Below are 20,386 nucleotides of genomic sequence, written 5' to 3'. Positions count from 1 at the left end.
ATGGGTCTGTCATCAGTGGCAATCACCACCACCACCATCACTACCCAATCACAATCCTCTTTGAGGATCCACAAATTCTTCCTAGTAGCCAACTACATCCTACTGGGGACCGCCGCTAGCTGCGTCTTCCTCACCCTCTCTCTCCGCCTGTTCCCTTCGCTCTACGGCTTCTTCCTCATCCTCCTCCACGTGAGCACCATCGTGGCCGCCGCGTTTAGTTGCGCGTCGTCCACCACCGCTGCCTCACACACGCGGTGGTACACCTTCCACATGGTGTCCACCGTGTTGACGGCCATATTCGAAGGGTCGGTGTCGGTTCTCATCTTCACCCAAACAGGAGACTTCCTGCAGGCTCTCAAGTCGTACGTCAGGGAAGACGATGCGGAGGTGATACTGAAGCTGGCAGGGGGCCTCTGCGTGCTCATATTTTGCATGGAGTGGGTGGTGCTGGGCTTGGCCTTCGTGATGCGCTACCACGCCTATGTTGATCAGAGTTCTGTCTCGGAGAGTGACATGAGGAGGAGCGCCAAGGTTCAGGATTCCATAAGCGACTGGCCTTGGCCTTTCCAAGTCTAGTGAGAAAAAATTGACTCTTTTTGTAGGTATGCTTGCTTGGAAATGATGGATTTTGAAGAGAGAGAGAGAGAGAGAGTGGTTCTATATGTCGTATCAATTGATTATTGATGTCAAGTTGGGGTCAGTCAGATTATGGCTGCTGGAACTGAATTGAGAGAGGGGTGGGTCTGTGGCGGTACTGGTGTGGCATGGGTGGGTTGCGGCATGAATTTGCAATTTTGCATGATCTATATCTAGCAAGGCGTTACAAATATATATATAAACATATATTCCTTTCATTCTTTTCTACGAGTGCGTGTGTATATTGCCATTCGATGAATAATATATGTTTTTATTATTTTCTTTTGCATTATAAGGTGTGTTGTATCTCTCTATGTGGATGACCTATCTAACGTTGAACGCCGAGGGGCAGGACATAATGTGGGGCTCAAATTGGCTTCACATACCGTGTCTCAATGACGGAGTCCCGAACCAAACATTTTAGTGCATAGGCTGTGCACTTTGGCCGTTTAATTCAACTGATTCAAGAAAAGAAGCATGGGAAAATGTCGACTTAATCCGGCGAATCTTGTTTTCAGCCAAACCCTTTGATTCGAAGAGACCAAAGCAGAGCCATGGTCACAGATTCACAGTGCCGCCAAGGCTGTTACAGAGAAGCAGCACCTGACGGGAAAATAGAGGGTTCTGACCCCCCCCCCCAACACACACACCCCGAATGTGCATTGGAGGCCATTCTTTTGATTGAGAACGAGCTTCTTCTTTTTTACCTAGTATTGGGGATTAATATTTTTAGTTACAGAGAAGCAGCACCAGACGGGGAAATAGAGTTCTGATCAGAGTAGCTGAAGACGTTCCCCCCACCCGAATGTGCATTGGAGGCCATTCTTTTGATTGAGAACGAGTAAATCATAACTTCTCTTGCTTTTTTTTCTTCCTAGTACTGGGGATTAATATTTTTAGTTGGGCATCATTCTTTGTGGTTTTTTCGAGTTTTGGGTATCAAAAGAGAGTATCTTGTGTACCAGATCGGATTAAAACCTTTAAGCGACATCAATTCTAGCTGGTTACAAGTATTGAATTGTCTTCCGAGTCCAAACTGTATAAAATCATGAGCATTGATGTTTGTGTTTGTATGGGTAGTCCAAGTCCATGTACGTTTTGCATAACATTCCTAATGGATTTCTGAATTAGCTTCAAGCCCATGTGGAAACTATAAATCCTTCAGAGAATTCAGGAATGAATAAGTATTATCTCGCTGGACTCAACAATTTTCGAGCCCTCACCACTCGACCTATTTTAGTATCAAAGATATCAATGGGTACTCCAAGACGTTTTGCATAACATCCCTAATGGATCCGATTGATGGGACTTCGATTTTGCAAATCGACCCATATCTTTGATACTAAAATAGGTCGAATGGCGAGGGCTCTAAATTGTTGAGTCCAGCGAGATAATATTCCTGAATTCTCTGAAGATTTCTAGTTTCCACATGGCTTGAGCTAATTCAGAAATCTCCAATCTGCTTGGAAAATTGGCAATAAATTTTGGCCTATGAAACAAACCTCTGTATGCAACTAACGTTCAGCTGCTTCTGAATCAATTGACAGTTGAGCTTTACAATGCATGGCATTTAAAGGACAGGACTGAAAACACAAGTTTTGAATCTACAGCCTACTTGCATCACAATTTCTTGTTTAATTGTTTTAGGAGTTATCTCCATCCACAAGGGGATATAATTACCTTGCTCCTAGGATGAAACTTGATACGAGAGTTGTGGCAATAAATGGAAAAGAAGAAAAAAAAATCATGCCTTCCATTATACAGTGTGTTGTAGCAGTTAAATAGGGAAGGCGCATGCATATATAAGACAAGGAATCTGTTTCAAATATTGCCACAAATCTTCAAATAATGGAACCTGCTGCAATGTGAAGGATAGGAAATTTGTCATAAAATGTTATGTTGAATTTTTTCTTAATATCAGACGGAAGAATAATGACATGTCTCTTATGCTTTATATTTCATCAGCACTGTTATCTTGTCAAGATAGATTATAGCATGGTAGCTAGCTGATGCTGAACGAAGGGGAGAAAGATTTAACAAAAGGAAAGATGATGTCTGCAGCAATTTTAGTTGCATCTTACACTTTGTTGTTGTGGTTCTTATGATTTAGCTTTACAAGATAATTCAGTTTTGTCTTTCCACATTTGATTATTTCTTTTTTTTTTTCTTTTTCATTTTGATAGGTCAATGATTTTTTGTTGCATGTGGTTACATGTCTGCATATTTAACTTGTGATATTAATGTCTTTTCTCTGCCATGATGTTGGGTTTGTAATGTCTATATAGAACATTATCATCGTTCAATTATTTTAGTGAAATTCATTTTCATTTTTACAATGTGCTTCCAAATTTTGGGGTATTCTTGCTCCTACTTCAATTATCTGTTTTCAACAACTGGTTATTTTAAAAATACATTCCAATTTCTTCATTCCCATGAAAAGACAAAAAATTGAGCATGAGTTCCATTAAGGAATCCTGCCAAACTGATTACTATTGTCACATGGATACTCCATTTTTGCCTGACTATCGTGTTCCCTTGTGTCCTAGTCATATTGGAAACTTCATGAAAATGGCTGTATGCCCATAATTACAGCATGACTGACATATTGGATAAAAATGATTGTCTCCGAAATGACACTTCACTGTCACAGAGCATCCTGGTGAAGCCAACTAATGGAAATACAGGGACTGGTCTTGCATTTATTGCTGCTGCTAAGGAATAGAAACTGATTTAACCATCCCAGCACTCAATGACATTGGAGAGACGAGTGCTTTTGAAAGCTTTTGGTGCAAACTGGTTCTTATTGATTAAGTGAACAGTTCAAAAGGCAGGAGAAATTTTTAATACTCCAAATACCAAATGTTTGTGGTTGAATAGTTTTCCGTTTCTTCCATTTATAATCTAAACTGTGATTTTTCTCAAGTTGTATCTGGTTATTGATATTAATTAGACAGTGTGAGGTAGTTGGTCCGTCCCGAAACCTGGAGGGTGTTAGGGAACGACGCTTCAACCTACCGATGGATCGAAGAAACAAGCACGAAAAAACAAAAAAAAAATAGCCACACACGACCGCATTGAGCCTGCTTCTTTATTGAATATCTAATATAGATGAGGATACCTCATTAAACAGGAGTCTACCAGTTTTAGATGGGTCTACTAGTGTTTGCAAGATACAACAAGGACTTTAGGGTAATATTACAAAACTACCCTAAAAAAAATGCACGCTTCATCTTAATGGAGACTTTGACTCAAGTGGGACCCACCTGAAGGACTCCCCTCCAAAAACAGCGAAGGAAGTTAAAGTGGGACCCACCTCGCCCCAGCCAACCTTTAAGCCTCTATGAAACTCATGTAGCCCTCTTGAAGGCCCTCTCTAAATGTGGTCAAGAGGAAGTCAAGGGCTAGCCCTAATTTTGGAGAAGTGGACTCTATATTGAATCCAAGAAGGTCTATCTAAGGTTAGTCTAGGCCTATCTAGAATTAGGTTCTTTGTATTAAATTGCTATTGTAAGTTATGCAGCTTTTAAGAAGCTCACCTTAGCCTTATATACAGGGTCTCATTTTATATTGGGTTATGAATGAAGGGAATTGAATCCCATTGCCTCTCAATCTCTCTCTAGATCTTGCCCCCCTCTTCTCCCTTCTCTCTTTCACAAGAATCACTATTTCTCTCTCTAGTGAGTCCCTACCCCTTGACTAGTCTCTCTCTCTAAGAGTCAGTCCCTTCTCACATCAGGGTATTTAGTTTCTTAGTGGGTTTGCTTCACTCATTGGACCAAGTTGCTGCCTGGTCTCTACTTGGTTCGGTGCGGTCAACTACAAACCCTTGACGGTCTCGACCCTCTCAAGCCCAACCTGTTTGACCCTGGCCTTACCCAGCTGAGCCATCACTTTAGCAGACCCTCACCCACTTAGCCCAACCTCTGTAAGTCGTTAAAACCATTCTCTTAGACTATTTCAAGCTGGAACTTTACCTAAACTGATTTTGCCCAAAACCAGTTTTCTAACAAAACTAGTTTTTTGTCAAATTTCTCATCGCCGCTCAGCCCAAACCGTAGAACCTCTAGGTCTGAAAATTCGACTCAGACTACCTTAGGATATCTATATTCAACCCACAAAAAATTGTAATTTACTGGTTTCTCAATTCTGAGAAACTGATTTTTTAATCTGAGTCTCCCTGAACCAAAACATAGTCTGCCTCCAAAAACCCTTAGTGTTAGGTGTCTAGATTAATCCCTAAAATTTTGGGATTTTTCTGTGACTCCGTTTGGGCGTACTGAATTTTTTACCAAAACCTGTCAGAAAAACAGAACTTGCCTTATTGATGGCATTGCTAGAAAAACCCCAAAAATTTAACTAGAAAATACGTTATTTTTTTTATGCAAGTCCTTATTGATGGCATTGCTCCAACCTGACTAAGCTCTAGGAACGTAATTCTTGAGAGTCTCGATGCAGTTTTCAAGTATTTTTTGATGGAATCGTGGCCATAAACTCAGGTTGGTTAGGGTTACGAGAACCCTAACCTATTTTAGTGTTCGAGTTCATGTTCGAATTCGTAGAATAATTTTGTAGAATCAAGACTTAGAATATACGAATAAACAAGAGTTCAAATCAATCAAACAACACACAAATCAAGATTTAGAAAACATGTTTCTTGAATCTCCTCAAAAGCTCCACGAACATGTGAGGTAACTCCAAATATGATTTAATGTGACGGGCTTTCTCTGTACCGAACCTTTTGTGATATACCTGAACTAAGGTTTTTTAGTATTGTGAGCATGTTCATGGTCTCCTTGGTCCATAATCAATATAGCCAAGTTGATGGCTTATGGTACTAGCGGGTGATCCAAAGATTCAAAATATGAGACGAGATAGGGTTTTGAAAAACCAAACAAGAAATAGTAGCTCTACAGTCAAAATTCTAAGAGAGAGGACAAATATGGAAGGACAATCATGAAACAAGCAATGTCTCAATCAAAATGAATTTCTTAACTTGTCAGGGGTTGAATTTTTTCTAAAAAAAAAACAAGTGGCATGTGATTCCCTAACAAGGATTTGTAAGTTATTCTACCTAGAGTTTCTTCCTAAAAATAGAAAAGGAAAGAAAATCACACAAGAAAGCACCATGGTTTTGTATTCAAAATGAGTTTTTCGTGTGAGAAAAGAAAGTGAATCAGATCTTGGATCTGGACATAGATCTTATCTGAAAGATAAATTTGAGTCCAAACGCCACAAACAACACACAAGATCAGGATGCAAACACAGGTTTTAGGAACCGGGGCATCAAAACCCAAGAAAAATGTCTCTGATCCAACCAAGGGGTTTTTTCTTGAAAAATCTTCTAGATCCAAAAATAGCAGCAGACGTTGCTACTGATTTTTTACACTAAAGATGACAAAATTTCGGAAAACTCCCAACAAAGAAAAGAAGGCAAACTAAAGGATCTTTTCAACAACATATGGAACACCAGAAATCAACAAATGGTTGTCGAGATATGGCCCCTTGAATGCTCCTAAAACAAGTATTGAACATGAATTGATGCCCCTGTTCGAATTGATACTACCTATTTTTTTATTACAAGTGCCAAAAATTTGGAAAAATAGTAAAATAAAAAAGACAATGGAGTATTTTATCTTTTCAACGCCACCAGAATCACAATGATCTGATGAGCGGTTGGAGAGATAAGCCTCCAAAAATATAGACTTGTTAACTGTTTCACAAAACAGGAAAAACACTATAACCTAATTTTTGGATCGAAGAAACAACAACCTCAGAGGGACTTTCAGCTCTGGCTCAAAACTAGAAAAACTTAGATCTTAATCTTAGTTTTTTAACGAGCAAAAAAACATGAATTTTCAACACTAAGATGCTGAGATACAGATCAAAGAGCATGCATTTCCCATGATAAACAATCACTAAAATGATTATTCTTCATTGTTCGAGTCTATTTTCAAAGACTATAGACACAAAATCTGAAGACAAGTTGAACATGTGAAACATAGTCACACTCGTCTACTTTCCAACGAGCCTAAGACGTGAGAAATTGACTTATAACCAGAGAGATATGACTGTCATTGTGACAAGGTCTGACAGAACAGAAAAACAGGATTTGGATCGGAGGTCGATCTAAAATCTGAAAATCACAAAAACCCAAAATACCAACCTCGTAATGCTGATTTTCTAAAAAAACTCAGATCTTCAAGTTAATCAAATAGTCCCACCATAATCATCATTTTGTGGATCCCTGTTGTTTTTTAAAACAAAAACAAGGGTTTTAATTAAAAAAAGTTTTGAAATGAGTCTGAAACACTGGATTCGAATTTAAGAGAGTGTGTAGGTCGTTTTTTAAGGTAGTGTGCCTTTCCTCCTCCGTTGAGCAAGGATAAACCTAACCAAGAATTTTCGATCTTCATTTTTGGAGTGATGATGCTGCGAAAGCTCGTACCTCGTACACAATCCTATAAAAAAGGTGAGTTCAATAGTGGGAAAAATGTATGGAATAAAAAAATATGAATAAAATGAAAAACCAAATCTCACCTTGGGCTTAGGTAGACCTTTCTGTGATTGACGATCGTGGAGGAGCATGAGTGACACTTCATCTAGGCACGGGCTCCAAAAAGGGTGAGACTGGGGATTTGGGTCCTAGACAAGTCTCAATAGAGGTTTAGACTAAGCTAGTCGGTTAGGCCAATGAGCTAAGTTAGTCAGCTAGGCTAGGTTGGGTCTGCTAGGATTCTGGTAAGTGACAGTGCTAGGAGAGACAAAGACTAGATCTGAAATGGGGGATGCCTCCCTATTTGTAGTTTTTTAGGCGGATTTGACTATGTTTCTTGTGTATCTGAGATCCATCTAGGTGGACAGTTGCTAGACGAGTTGTTTTGAATGAACGGTTGAGATTCGACAATGGTTAACAACCTTAGAGTGAGGTTTTTATCAAAGGGGATTTTGAGAGAGGGTGGCTTTTCATATACAATTTTGGAAGGTTGAGAAGACAAAACTCATCTCAAAGGCACACAAAAATGATGGTTGATAACAAAACGTTGACAACAAGTTGCTTTAACAACAACTTGCTCTAATGACAATTTGTGCACAAAAAAAGCTTTAACAACAATTTGTGGACAAAAAAAAAGCTCTAACGACAAGTGCTTTAACGATAATTCTTAGAAAAAAAACTCTAACACCAACTTAGTTGTCATCAGCATTTGAATTAGGACAAAAACTCTAACGACAAGCGAAATCGAGTAAAATAGGTTTGACATAGTAACTTGTTTCGATCATAACTTCCTATTCAGATGTCTGTTTGAGATGATTTTTTATGCATTAAAAAGCTAACATTCTCAACTTTAATTTGTAAAAAAAGATTTGATCATTTTGATAGCAAAAATGTGCTCAAAGTGAGTCTTACTTGAAAAAAGGTTTTTACCACCTAGCTTTAGACATAACTTTCTACTCTAATGTCATATTGACCTAATTTTTGGCTCATTGAAAAGTTGAGATCCTTTAGTTTAATTTCTGTTTTGAAAAAAAGGACATCGCTTTAGGGGCCAAAAATGAAGTTGAAACCGACACAACTTTAAAATGGGTCAAAGCACTAGATTTTGGTATAAGACACATGACAAAAAAAATGACTCGATCAAAATTTATGTGTCTATAACTACTAGCCTTTAATATTTCCTAAAGTCGCCTAAGTCATTTAGACCAGGAATGCACGCGAAGGATTAGTGCATTCCCGTTCTAAGGGTTGTTTTGTCATTTTTAATCTCCTACACATACCATGATCACACCTGAACATGTAGATCCCTTTAGGACCTCCCTAGATCTGCTACACAACCCCTGAAAATGTTCACATCTTTAGCTAAGACCTCACCTACGTTTGAAGCCCGAAATACCAAAACTTCACCATGTCAATTTGGTAGAATGTATAGTTTTACCTATTTGACTTCATCAGCCTCTCCAACGACTCTAACATCTCTGACTTCTAGCACATATATCATACCGCAACACACGTCTCTAGGTCTCTATAAAAGCCTTAGACCAAGTTCTTTCATATCTATACTGGAATCCCTTCTCAATTTGCGTACCGATCTCAATTTTGACTTACCTGATTTAGTCGTTTGGCCATATTTTTCTTGTACCTCCCAAACCATTAAGACATATTGCAACATAGATCTTAAGGTTGCAGGTAGTGGCCGCAACAACCTCTGATTCTACATCTATTAAAAGTTTGATAATTTATAAAATAACAGTCTAAGTTATCAGTTATTCACAAAAAGCATCCCAACCTTTAGGTTATTACCTTCAACAGACTCCTTTATTTGAGTACATTTTCAATATATATTTGATATATAAACTATATTTTTCCCCTTTACAAAACAACTTACTTTTATCTCATCTTATATATGCTCTTTAAACAAACCAGCAATATGGGCATTTTAGTCACCTTATTCGAGTAACGAAGGGTGAACTTAATGATTCAAGGACCAAGTATGGTTTTGAGGCATAAGCCATGCATGAAAGCAGTTATCTAAATATAATAATCAAAATGGTAAGCAACTTTCATGATAGCTAATAAGTTAGGTGACCAACAAATATTCTAGATCCAAACAAAACTAATTGAATAGGTTCGTGTTTGAGTCATATTATTGTGTTCATGATCAACATAAGTTATTAACCGTAGTCGCTCACTTGAGATGGTGTTCAGGCTCGACTCGAGCTTGGTGTGAGCCTGGACTATGGTGTTTATGCGCGGCTCGTGTCAAGCTAAGTTGAGCTAGGCTTGTTTAGCTCGTCGTGAGCAAAACGGGCCGAGCTACTAGGGCTCAAGCTTGGCTCATGTATAAGCTCTAAAAATCATTTTTATGGTCAATAAACCCATTCAATTGGGATCTGTGAGAGAAATTATAATTTCTGAAAAAGATTCAAGCAAAACATACATGCACAAGCAACAAAACTATTCAGAGGATTCAATTTGATTAAGAAAAATGCAGATCAAAATTGTGATTATGATGAATGTGTAACACCTTCCCATCGTCAGCAACTTCACTGTTGTCGGTGAGTTTTAGTGAAACAGGGACAAGGAGAACCCTGTCTTTCCGTTATTGTTTGGAATGTGGGGTAGCAGAGAGCATTTCTTCTGCTATTGTCACCGAAAAACGGGAAAGGGTCACCCCCCACTAGAAGAGCCACGTAGCAGTCCAGCAACAGGGGTTGCCAGAACTGCTACACTTGGTGTTGGCAGACTCGGTCCGCAGAGTCTGCATTTTTTGTAGACCGAGTCGGCCATCGGTTTGGATAACCCAAACTGAGTCGGGTCAAAATAGACCGGGTGGGCTCGGTCTGGACATGCCCAGACCAAGTCAAGCCAATATGATCACACAAACCAACTCGGTCTGGATGGACTGAGTCGGGTCTGCATCGTTTGGCAGATAGACTCAGTCAAGAACGACTAAGTCAAGCCTAAATGATTAACAGACTGACTCGATCTGGACAGACCGAGTCAGGGTTTGTATATTTTTGACCTATCGACTCAATCTGAGGCCTATAGTTATGACAGACCGGCTCGGTCTAGACAGACTCAGCCCGGTCTATGCTATAATTGATAGATCGGCTCATTCTGGACAGGTCGAGCCAGGTCTGGGATAAAAACAACAATATCAACTTGATCTAGACCAGACCGAGTCAGGTAGATGTTTTACAAACTGAGTCAGATCTGTACTTTTTCGAACAAACTGAGTCAAGCTTAGTTAAGTTTAAAAGAACGATTCGATCGAGATAAACCGAGTCGAGTTTGAGGTCTAGCGGACAGACCGACTCGACCAAGTCGGGTCGATGAAAAACAATGAACCGACTTGACCTTACCGGATTGAGTTAAGTTTTGTTTGAGGTTGACTCAGTTAGAATAGAATAAGTCGGATCATTCTCGTGGATCGGCTCGATTAGACCAACTCAATCAGGATCGAGACAAACCATTGTGAGCGGATTTGAATAAGAAATATCGGATCCAAAATCCAAATCAGAATTGAGTTGAGAACCTAAGTGATTCTTTTTGAAATTTAGTAGGAATGTGGATCTGAAAGTAACATAGCGTAAAGAGGACATAGATGTCGCTATAATTGGTCAAAAAGTAAAAAAACTATTTTACCCTTTGTATACCTAGTTGGTAAATAAGGCATAACTTGGTACTCTGAAGTAAGATTCAGGTGATTCTTGAGTCCTTAGATTCTACTGCTTGAGTAGAATTCATTAGTAGGGTATGTAAAGATAAACTCTGAAAGAATGTAGTCAAAGTTTGGTATTGGAATCCAAAGGTATTTTGGTATTTTTTTAAGATGAGACTGTAAATAATGATAAGAAGGTATTCATTGATTTAAGATGAAAGGTTGCGTGAGATTGAGAATTTGAATTTAAGCATTCCAGGTAAGTGAATATTTATAAATTCTTCCTTAGTTGATTAAAATACGTGTTAGCTATTTTAGGCATCTTTCAATATGATTCCAAGTGCTTTAAGTATACTAGTTTTGTTTATTGTGAATAAATATTGTTTTGCATGCTTAAAAATCTATAAAATTCAAGTGTGATGTTTAAACTTGATCATGCATATTTCTTGATTTATGATATAAATATGACATGGCATGATTGCATGTAAGAGATTTACGTATTATATGAGAATTGATGGTAAAGTTTTAGAGTCTCAGGGTAGGTATTACCTTGGAGAATGTCACGCTTATGCTTTGGGAGAGGCATTGTAAGTATCGTGAATTAATCTATGGTGGATTATCGTGCTTAACAGTTCAGACATGTGTTTAAAAAATGGTTAGTGCACATACACTGATGATTGTATAATGCATTGACTTCAAGATGTGAATATTAAGATAAAGTTGTGTATAAGATGACCACACAAAACATGATGAGAAACTCTACTATGAAGCATGATTTAGGGTAATGTTGAGGTGTGCACCTCGTGAGTAACTTAGGAATATCTTAGACGTTCTTAGGTGACCCTTAAGAGTTAAAACATTGTCTACTAAACACAATTAGGATGTAGCACGAATTACAAAACCTGACACCTTGAAGCAGATATAGTCACCCTGGCTCTTCGGCTAACTACAGATAAAGCTCTTGAATTCTTAGCTTGCAATCGGCGAAGCTCAGACGGAAGCGGCTGTAGGAGGAGAGGGGAAGGGAAGATCGAAAAAGGGAAAGGAGGGAACGAAAGTGAAACCCTATTTTCACTTTCGAAAATAAAAATAGTAAGTGAAGTGGGGGCAAAGCGGATCATGTCCGGTCCTAATACCTGGTCCAGCTCGGGCATGCTGAGCCTTATCGAGCTCGGCAGATCGTTCAGGACTTAGCTCATCCGAGTTTTAGCCTACTATTCAGGCTCGGCTCATTTAAGGAATAGATGAGCCCGAGCCGGCTCGGTTCATTGTACATCCGTAATTGGCTGGAGAGGTGTCTCATTGGATCAATGTGATCATAAGCAAGTAAACTTGGATCCAATTAGATTGAGTCTCAATCAGATTGGCTTTAGACATACCTGTTGAATATAAAATGGTTTGGGTATAACGATCCCAATCAGTTAAGATGGTCTTATTCAGATACAACTAACTAGGTTGACCTACATGAACCCGTGAAGTTATACGGGGGTAGTTGAGTTCATTCATCTTTCTCAAATGAAACAGTAAAACAGGTACCTATATCGTTATTGTGGTTAGGGGTGTCAAAGGGTCGGGTTTCACCTAGACCCGTACAAAACCCTATAGGGTCAGGATTTTGTAATAAATGAGACAAGGTCCGATTATGAAGCCAAGTGTGGTTTGTGAAATTTCATACAAGACTCGGCCCGACCCCAGTTCTGAATAAGATCCACAAATTTTCAATGTAAAAAAGATAAAAAATATGTTTTTACCAGGTATGGATCAAATCTGGTTTATGTAATCTTTATAGGATCTGGGTATGGCTTCTTTTATGATGGGTCTGATTGGACTCAAATCCAGACCCAGTATCATCATCTCAAATCAGGCCTGGGTCTGGTTTCATCTGAGTCCGAACCGAGCCTAACCGGTTGACACCCCTAATTGTAGCCCATGCATCCATAATTCATTGGCACTGCAAGCCATACTGGGTGCTAAGCTTGTCAAAATTTTGATAGGTTTCACCAACGTGTGGTTTTTTCATTTGATTGTCAACAACCTGCCTCAACCTGACATATGAAAAGCTACAAGATAGGAGGCTCAAGGCAGATCCAAGTCCAAGTCTGGATTTTTGACTAGACAAGCCGATGAACAATCTGGTTTTCATGTGCTCTAAAGAGGCCTTCTATGCCCCTTGACTGGACGTCTGGACCTGCTTTTTCATGGACGAATGATAGGTCAGGTTACGTGGTCAAAGATTTCATGGTTTTGAGCTGGGCTGGAATGGTTTGCAGATTAAGTTCACATGTGCCCACAGACTTGCACACTTTTTATTTTTATTTTTTAAGATTGGCGAGCTGAGTTAGGCAGATCCCCACCAGAACAATCAATGAAAACAGTACAAGAGAAATGGAAATACTTGACGTGTCAGATGCTTCTATAGATCCTCCTAACCCTATTATGTCAGACTTTGCTCGGACTAGCCAAGAAGCTAACTCAGTCTTCAACATTTCATATATATATATATATATATATATTTGATAGGGACTCTGCCTTTGACATTGTTATAACTAATCTATAAAAAAAATAAGTTGGTTGGTAAAGACGGTGGAACTACTCACCTTCCTTCCCATTGAAAGACCCTTGTCTTACTCTTTTCCTTTAGGAATTTGGATTAGGGTTAAAGCAACCCCGCTGCTCAATTACCATGAATCATCATCATCTCTCTCTCTCTTTTGCATATATAATAAACCCACTTCAAGGAATTTAATAGTTTATAGCAGCCTATAGACTTGTAAAGGCATTACAGGGGGTCGTCGTGTCACAAGTCTTTGTACGCAAGTAAAGCTGGTTGGCTCGTGGGGAGTGCAAGTTGGCACATAATCGCTCATCATTGTGTGAAAGCACTGTTAAAAACCACTCCCAACAGAATATGAAAAGACTGAGAAAGCTGTGACTCCCATCGCAAGGCAGAACCAGATGCAAATGCCCCGAGCAAGGAAAAGGAAGAAACAACGAATATAAACGCGTTAGTGCTCTCTCTCTCTCTCTCTCTACACCCGCACATACACAGAAAGAAGCTACTTTTGTTGCATATAAACTCGTTAGTTCTCTCTCTCTCTCTCTCTCTCTACACCCGCACATACACAGAAAAGAAGCTACTTTTGTTGCATATAAACTCGTTAGTTCTCTCTCTCTCTCTCTCTCTCTCTCTCTCTCTCTCTCTCGTCGCGTGTTTTTTTATTGATGTTACTGGTCGGCTGCTACTAAGCTCTTGGCAGTTTGCGATTTCATGCGACGATTGGAAGTTGAGGTGAGTTAAAATTTTAATCATTTTTCTCATCTCTTTTTAATTTGTCCCTGATTAGTTGTTTTGAGATCTGAAAGTGCACAATTAATTCCAATTGAACTGAATTAACTGAAACCCTTCTTGTAATGAGCAAAACGTACATTAGCGAATTAGAAGAATTAGCTAAACTTATTAATCGCCTTGAAAAGATTCACTATTCATCGCCTACTTAATTAATTTTCACCTTTGGTCATTACTCTTTTCAGGAGCAGAAACAATTGGTTACCGCACTTATATACATATTGAATTCAAGAATTAGTTAAGCCTGGTCTTGAATTAATTAGAAACATGTGCCCACAATATCTAACCTCAATACAAAAACCAAGGACTGATAGATGATTGTTGCCTTTGCAGGTCTTGCTCAGGTTGTGGTGGAGGAGAAGAAAACTGATGCTAAGAAATGGGGAAGAAAGGAAATTGGCTGTCTCTGTTAAAGAGGGTCTTTATTCCTAGCTCCAGAGAGAAGCCTCCCACTCAAAGTGTGTTCAATGTACGTTTTTCTACATCTAACCGAGCCTTCAGCCACCTTTAGTTTTGCAATAGAAAAATGTGGGGCTTAGGTGGAAACTGCTGCTCTGTAATTAAGTAGTAATCCAAGCCTAAAAAATGGAAAGGCATATTGGACTTTAAATTAAAAGAAAGGAAGTGTGTCTCACCTATAGCCAGCCCCTAATTCCTTTTACTTTGCTAATAACGATCTAATTTGTTCATGTGCATGAGATCCTCGAAATTAGGCCCTAATCCGATTCAATATGCGGATAGACAGGAATACAAGAATATCTAATTCATGAAGCTATATATGGTGAATATGGTTTTGAATCCTGTATTTTCATGTTAGGATACAGTGGAAAACCAACTGTATAGCGTTTAAGAGCTAAAATTATGAGCTCCATCCACCAAATCACAACCTATGTCACATGGGTGTGGGTGTGGATGCGGCACTTTCAAAAAACTTGGGATATATATATATATATATATATATATATATATATATATATATATATATATATATATATATATATATATATATATATATATATATATATTCCAAAAGTTAGACATAATGACCCTGGGTGCGGTCAACGCACCCAGGGTCAAGTTGATCGCACCGGGTGCTGCACCCGCGCCACGTCGAATCGACACGGGTGCGACACCCAATTTGCCGAGTCCCTATGACATAGATCACAACCAAATAAATCTGAACCCTCAGTGATCCGTTGGAAGCCTTAAATTGGGCTGGTAAACAAGCCGAGCTTAGCTGGCCTGTTCAAGTTTGCCTCATGTATAAGGCTGAAACCGAGCTTGAGCTCAAGTTCATGACAAGCTAACTATGTGTGAGCTCAAATTGGCTTTGAAGGATTTTAACAAGACAAATTCTTTTTCAAGATACTAATATATGTATATTTATATAGGGTGAATCTAACATTAAACTAGTTGTGTTTAGCATTAGATAAATTCAACCATAATAAAATGATTAAAATACCCTTAAAAAGTGATATTTATATAAAGAGAGAATGTGTGATCATGTTTTGTTAATGGAAAACATGCTTGTTTGAATTGAAAAAATTTGATGCATTTATGTCCATTAATTAAAGAAAACTTTTTAGGATATTAGAATCATGCATTTCAGATGTTGATTATCCCCACTAAATGGAGCATGTAGATCACATCCATGAGGTAAAATTACTAATAAGCAAAACAATGAAAAACAAAATTTGTTACATTTTTGTACATATAATCAATGCTAACACACACACACACACACACACATATATATATATATATATATATATATATATATATATATATATATATATATATATATTGAAAAGTGGTAGTTGTGCAACCTTTAGGTGTGCAGGTAGCACAATTGCGCTGGCTGTCCATCGGTGCTTGATGGACGGACATCACAAAAAATGCTACAACACACTATTTGTGCATTTTTGCATTTTTAGTTTAACCGCCACTAAAGGTCACAGTTTTGCTGGAACCTTTAGTGACAGTAAAAAACTGTTGCTAAAGGGGGAAACACTCAAACAGCGCCTTTTTGCCCATTTCACATTTTTTTTATGGCCGTCCATTAGGATGGCCACAGGCATTCCATTGTTAGCTGTGCCTCACTATATATATATATATATATATATATATATATATATATATATATATAAGGAATATTTTTTAGGGAAGGTTCTATTTGAGGCATACCTTTTGTCCTAATTCCAAAAATGAGCTTCACATTTCTGAATTTCCTGACATGGGCCTATGTTTTCTGGAAACTGTTGAACATGGGCCTCTCTTTATTATTGTCCATTAACCTAGGTTAAAACATAAGTCAAATTACAACAACAACCTTCATAATCAACAAGTTTAAAATATTTGACCTTTCTTGCTTATTGGCATCAATGAAAAATTTTCAATTTCAAAGGATGTTTTAATTGAAAGATCATGGATCAACCTATGGTCACTATTTGACAATTGTCAGTAAAAGTGATACCCATATTTGAAATTTCAGAAAAGTGAAGTTCATATTTGGAATTAGGGGCAAAATATTTGTCCCTAAATGGAATTTTCCCTATTTATTATGGTTTGGAACCATATGATGTTGTAGTACGCTTTCTTTGCATAGGTCTAGCTAGCAAATGTTGGATACCTAATTGTGTAGTTGTGTTTAACATTATTCATTTACTTCATTAATTTGCTATGTTATAGCTTTAATCATCTCCAACATGTCATAAGATTCAATATTCAAGATGGCACAATTAATGAAAATGAGGATAAACAGGCCAATTACATCATGGTAGAATAATCAATAAACTCTAGTAGCACATGAAACATAGTAAACAGGTCATCCTAAGCATGTTCCTAAGGTTAAATTTTGCTTTTGGGGAATAGATATATGTAAATCATTACGTATAATCGGTCCGATTACTGGAGTCAGGCTGAGTCAAGCACCTAAATTCGTGCTCCCTCATGACCTTCACAAGAAACATATGGTTTGGCTTCCTGTGTGCAATTTAGTACCCCGAACGAGCTTTTGATGAATCGCGACTTGTCTTTTCTAGTTTCTGAGATCTAGCCTTTAAGTTTATACTAGGCCGACTTGAGAATGTCACCAAAGTTGACAGGATGTCACAAGTTCGAAACCGGGTCGAAGTTGGGTGTACTCTCCGGTGGGCAAGGGGGGACCTTAAGGGTTTTACTAACCAGAGGCCAGCCAAGGTATTTTCCTTGGATTATCCAAAGAAAAGGTTTATACTAGCTGGGTCCTTACTGATGAGTTTAATTAGTGCAAATGCATGTGTTTAGCAATTCGTATATATGAGCATGCATAGTGAATCAATGGTGTTTGTGCAGGGCACACCTGAGAAAGGCACAAAGGGCAAAAAGAGGTGGAGGCTTGGAAGGCTAAGGCATGCACCCAGCACCATCGAGAAGATACTGCAAGAAGCGGACAGCGAAGGACGTAGAAGTACCACTATCATCACTGCCAAGATAGAAGAGCATGCTCAGGCACCCCAACCAAATGTTAATTACAAAATAGCTGAAGAGCAGAAGGCACCCCAGCCAAATTCTTATGTCAGAAATGTTGAAGAGCAGCAGGAACCCCAACCAAATTTTCACCACATAGTTGCTGAAGAGAGTGCACGGCTCCTACCAAATTCTTACTACAATATCGTCTCCTCAAGGGAACATGCTGCGGCCGTCAGGATCCAAACAGCCTTGAGAGGCTACCTGGTATCATACCATAACTAGCTTTCTCTGTGCAATACAATAGTATGGCGACCCCAGCATTGCATAACTATTTGATGGAAAACAAAAGACACTTGTTTTATTGGCTTTGTAGGTCTGGATATGTCTAGGTCCAACCATGATCCAGCTTGGAAGATTTTTATGTACAACCATGTTCCTAAAGGCTGTGTTGATTGTGACAGGCAAGAAGAAGCTTCCGTGCCATCAAGGGCCTCATAAGGCTGCAGAGCATGCTAAGGGGCCAAAATGTGCAACGCCAAACGACGAGCACCCTGAGGTATATGCAACAACTTGTTAGGATTCAAACCCAGATCAATGCCAGGCGATTGCAGATGCTCGAAAGCCAGAACCTCCTCCAACGCCAATCCCTACTCCAAAAGAATGACAACGACCTCCTGATGGTGAGCCTCCCAATTTTTTGGCTGCTTGTTTGGTCCATGGAATTTAGAAATTATGTCCAACTCAAGAGACTTGAGAATTTTGTTTTATGAAACGCATACATTGTGGAATACTTTTTTCACGTAAAGGGAAGAAAGGGGAAGAAACAAGAAGATAGGCATCTCCTATATATGCTGGTCAACTAGACCCAGTTGGGGGGTCTTCAAGTTGCTTTCTTATCCCAAACCATATGCTTATCAGGTTTGCTTGGCAATTGGCATGTCCAACCATTTGAGAACCCCAACTTTCTGAGTTCAACATATCCAAATTTACAACTAAAGTTGTTCTCTCTCTCTCTCTCTCTCTCTCTCTCTCTCTCTCTCTCTCTCTCACACACACACACACACACACGCACTGAAATATATTAAATTTAAAGCCATAGTTTTATTGACAGTTTCATTATTCACACGTTCCTTAGCGGCATGTACTCATTAAAAGAGAGTCAATAATAGTTTCTGTTTCAGTCTGGAACTAATGGCCAAGAAGACTGGGATGATAGCCTTCTGACAAAAGAGGAGACTGACGCAAGGCTGCAACGCAAAGTAGAAGCTACCATCCAAAGAGAGAGAGTCATTGCTTATGCGTATTCTCACCAGGTACTGTGTCAAGCCAAACTTCAATATTGCAAAAAGAGGAAAGGTGTGTGGTATACTTTGTCCTGCATCTGGGTCTATTCAGCTCAGCTGGGTATGGACTCATATATATATATATATATATATATATATATATATGGGCACTTGGGGCAGGTTGGCTTATAATCCTGGTAAGGACTCCATGTTAATCCACGCCAGATATATAACCTATTCGCACCCCAAGGAAGGATACCATAGGCACATCTTTGTTATGCAAACAAGGACATGGTCGTTTTACAGTAATTTGCATGGCTTTAAAATTTGTTGTTTATACTGTTTCCTCACTTTGGTTAGGTATGGAAAGGCATGCCAAAATCTGCTCAAGCCTTGATCATGGAACTCAGATCAGCTAAGCTCCCATGGGGATGGAACTGGATCGAGCGACAGCTCTCGGCTCAAGCCGCACCTGAACACCAAGCAACCATTGGCAAACCCAAATTCTCTATTGATGTCCGACCCAGTACAAGCAGTAGCTCCAAGCGTATGCCGGCCGTTTTAGAGCCAATCTTGGATATGTCCACACCAAGATCTTCAAGGTCTCCCTTGGCCATTAAAACAAGAAATCCAATTAAACCATCCTCTGTTAATGTCTCACCTTGGCACAGGCATCACAAAGTTGTTGCAACCACGCCATTGAGGGATGATGAGAGCTTGACAAGCTGCCCACCATTTTCTAGTCCCAATTATATGGTGCCTACAATTTCGGCCAAGGCAAAGGTGAGAGGTCAAATCAAGTCAAATGATAAGGTCCGAGGCCTCGAGCCAACCAAGCGGAGACTCGTGTTCACTTCAGCCAAGAGCCCATTTAGCTCACTTAGTTGGAACAAGGGTTCCATTTTCACTATCAAGGAGCCAAACTCCCGGAGGATGTCTGTGCCAAGTAAGGGCATGCACTCTCCAGGAGCTCTCAGTATCGATTCAACCATGTCTTTGCCCGTGGGAGTTGGGAGAAAACCTTTTAGATGATCGTGTGATTTCTTTGTTTTTCATCCTTTGGTATTTATTTATTTTTCTTTAGATCTAAGATACCAAGTGGTGAATGTGCTGCCCTTTGATCAACGGTAGAGGAAGTGCGAGTGTGGAGAAGCTTGAGGTTTGAAAATAACAAGTGGTTTGTATATTTCTATACTTTTTAACTCTGTGGATGTTGTGTTACATGAACTATTGTGACCATTGGTGGATAATTACTGTCAAGATTACTGAATTAATATCATCGTTCTGATATGCTTTCTATTGTATATTCGATCATGAAATACTACATGTTGGAGGAGTGTGAAGCTTGTTTCTTACTTGGATATAAATCACTAATTTTCATGGATCCAACTTTAAGGTAAGTTGGTGGGTGGGGGTGGGGGGGTTGCAGGGTGGTCTCTCTTAGCCCGTAAGGTGAGGGTTTGGGGGTGTTAACCCCCGAAGCGAATATTTTGGATAAAATTAATGTAGTATTA

At 39.1% G+C, this 20,386-nt stretch overlaps 2 protein-coding genes across 2 annotated transcripts; both read left to right on the top strand.

Moving 5' to 3' along the window:
• Positions 1-922, top strand: LOC149840918 (uncharacterized). The gene has a single exon (XM_090005162.1). It carries the CDS (start codon positions 1-3, stop codon positions 574-576), a length of 576 nt encoding a protein of 191 aa, XP_089861288.1. The 3' UTR covers positions 577-922.
• A 13,550-nt stretch (positions 923-14,472) lies between these two features.
• On the top strand, positions 14,473-20,176 carry IQD13 (IQ-domain 13). Its single transcript, XM_090004589.1, has 5 exons — positions 14,473-14,608; positions 17,473-17,853; positions 18,051-18,269; positions 18,771-18,902; positions 19,233-20,176. The coding sequence occupies exons 1-5, from the start codon at positions 14,519-14,521 to the stop codon at positions 19,902-19,904; spliced, it is 1,494 nt and encodes a 497-aa protein (XP_089860715.1). The 5' UTR covers positions 14,473-14,518; the 3' UTR covers positions 19,905-20,176.
• Positions 20,177-20,386: the final 210 nt, after the last annotated feature.

Source organism: Nuphar pumila, chromosome 4, assembly GCF_984573655.1.
Source record: "Nuphar pumila chromosome 4, dmNupPumi1.hap1.1, whole genome shotgun sequence".
Lineage (NCBI taxonomy): Eukaryota > Viridiplantae > Streptophyta > Magnoliopsida > Nymphaeales > Nymphaeaceae > Nuphar > Nuphar pumila.
Note: the sequence above shows the minus strand (reverse complement) of the source record. Positions and strands in the feature narration are given on the sequence as shown.

What these genes read in the sequence shown, in the direction of transcription:
- LOC149840918 (XM_090005162.1), top strand. Translation starts at nt 1, where the DNA reads ATGGGTCTGTCATCAGTGGCAATCACCACCACCACCATCACTACCCAA.
- IQD13 (XM_090004589.1), top strand. Translation starts at nt 14,519, where the DNA reads ATGGGGAAGAAAGGAAATTGGCTGTCTCTGTTAAAGAGGGTCTTTATT. An exon ending in ATGACAACGACCTCCTGATG is followed by an intron (nt 18,270 to 18,770) that starts GTGAGCCTCCCA and finishes TTTCTGTTTCAG; the next exon opens with TCTGGAACTAATGGCCAAGA. An exon ending in CTTATGCGTATTCTCACCAG is followed by an intron (nt 18,903 to 19,232) that starts GTACTGTGTCAA and finishes CACTTTGGTTAG; the next exon opens with GTATGGAAAGGCATGCCAAA.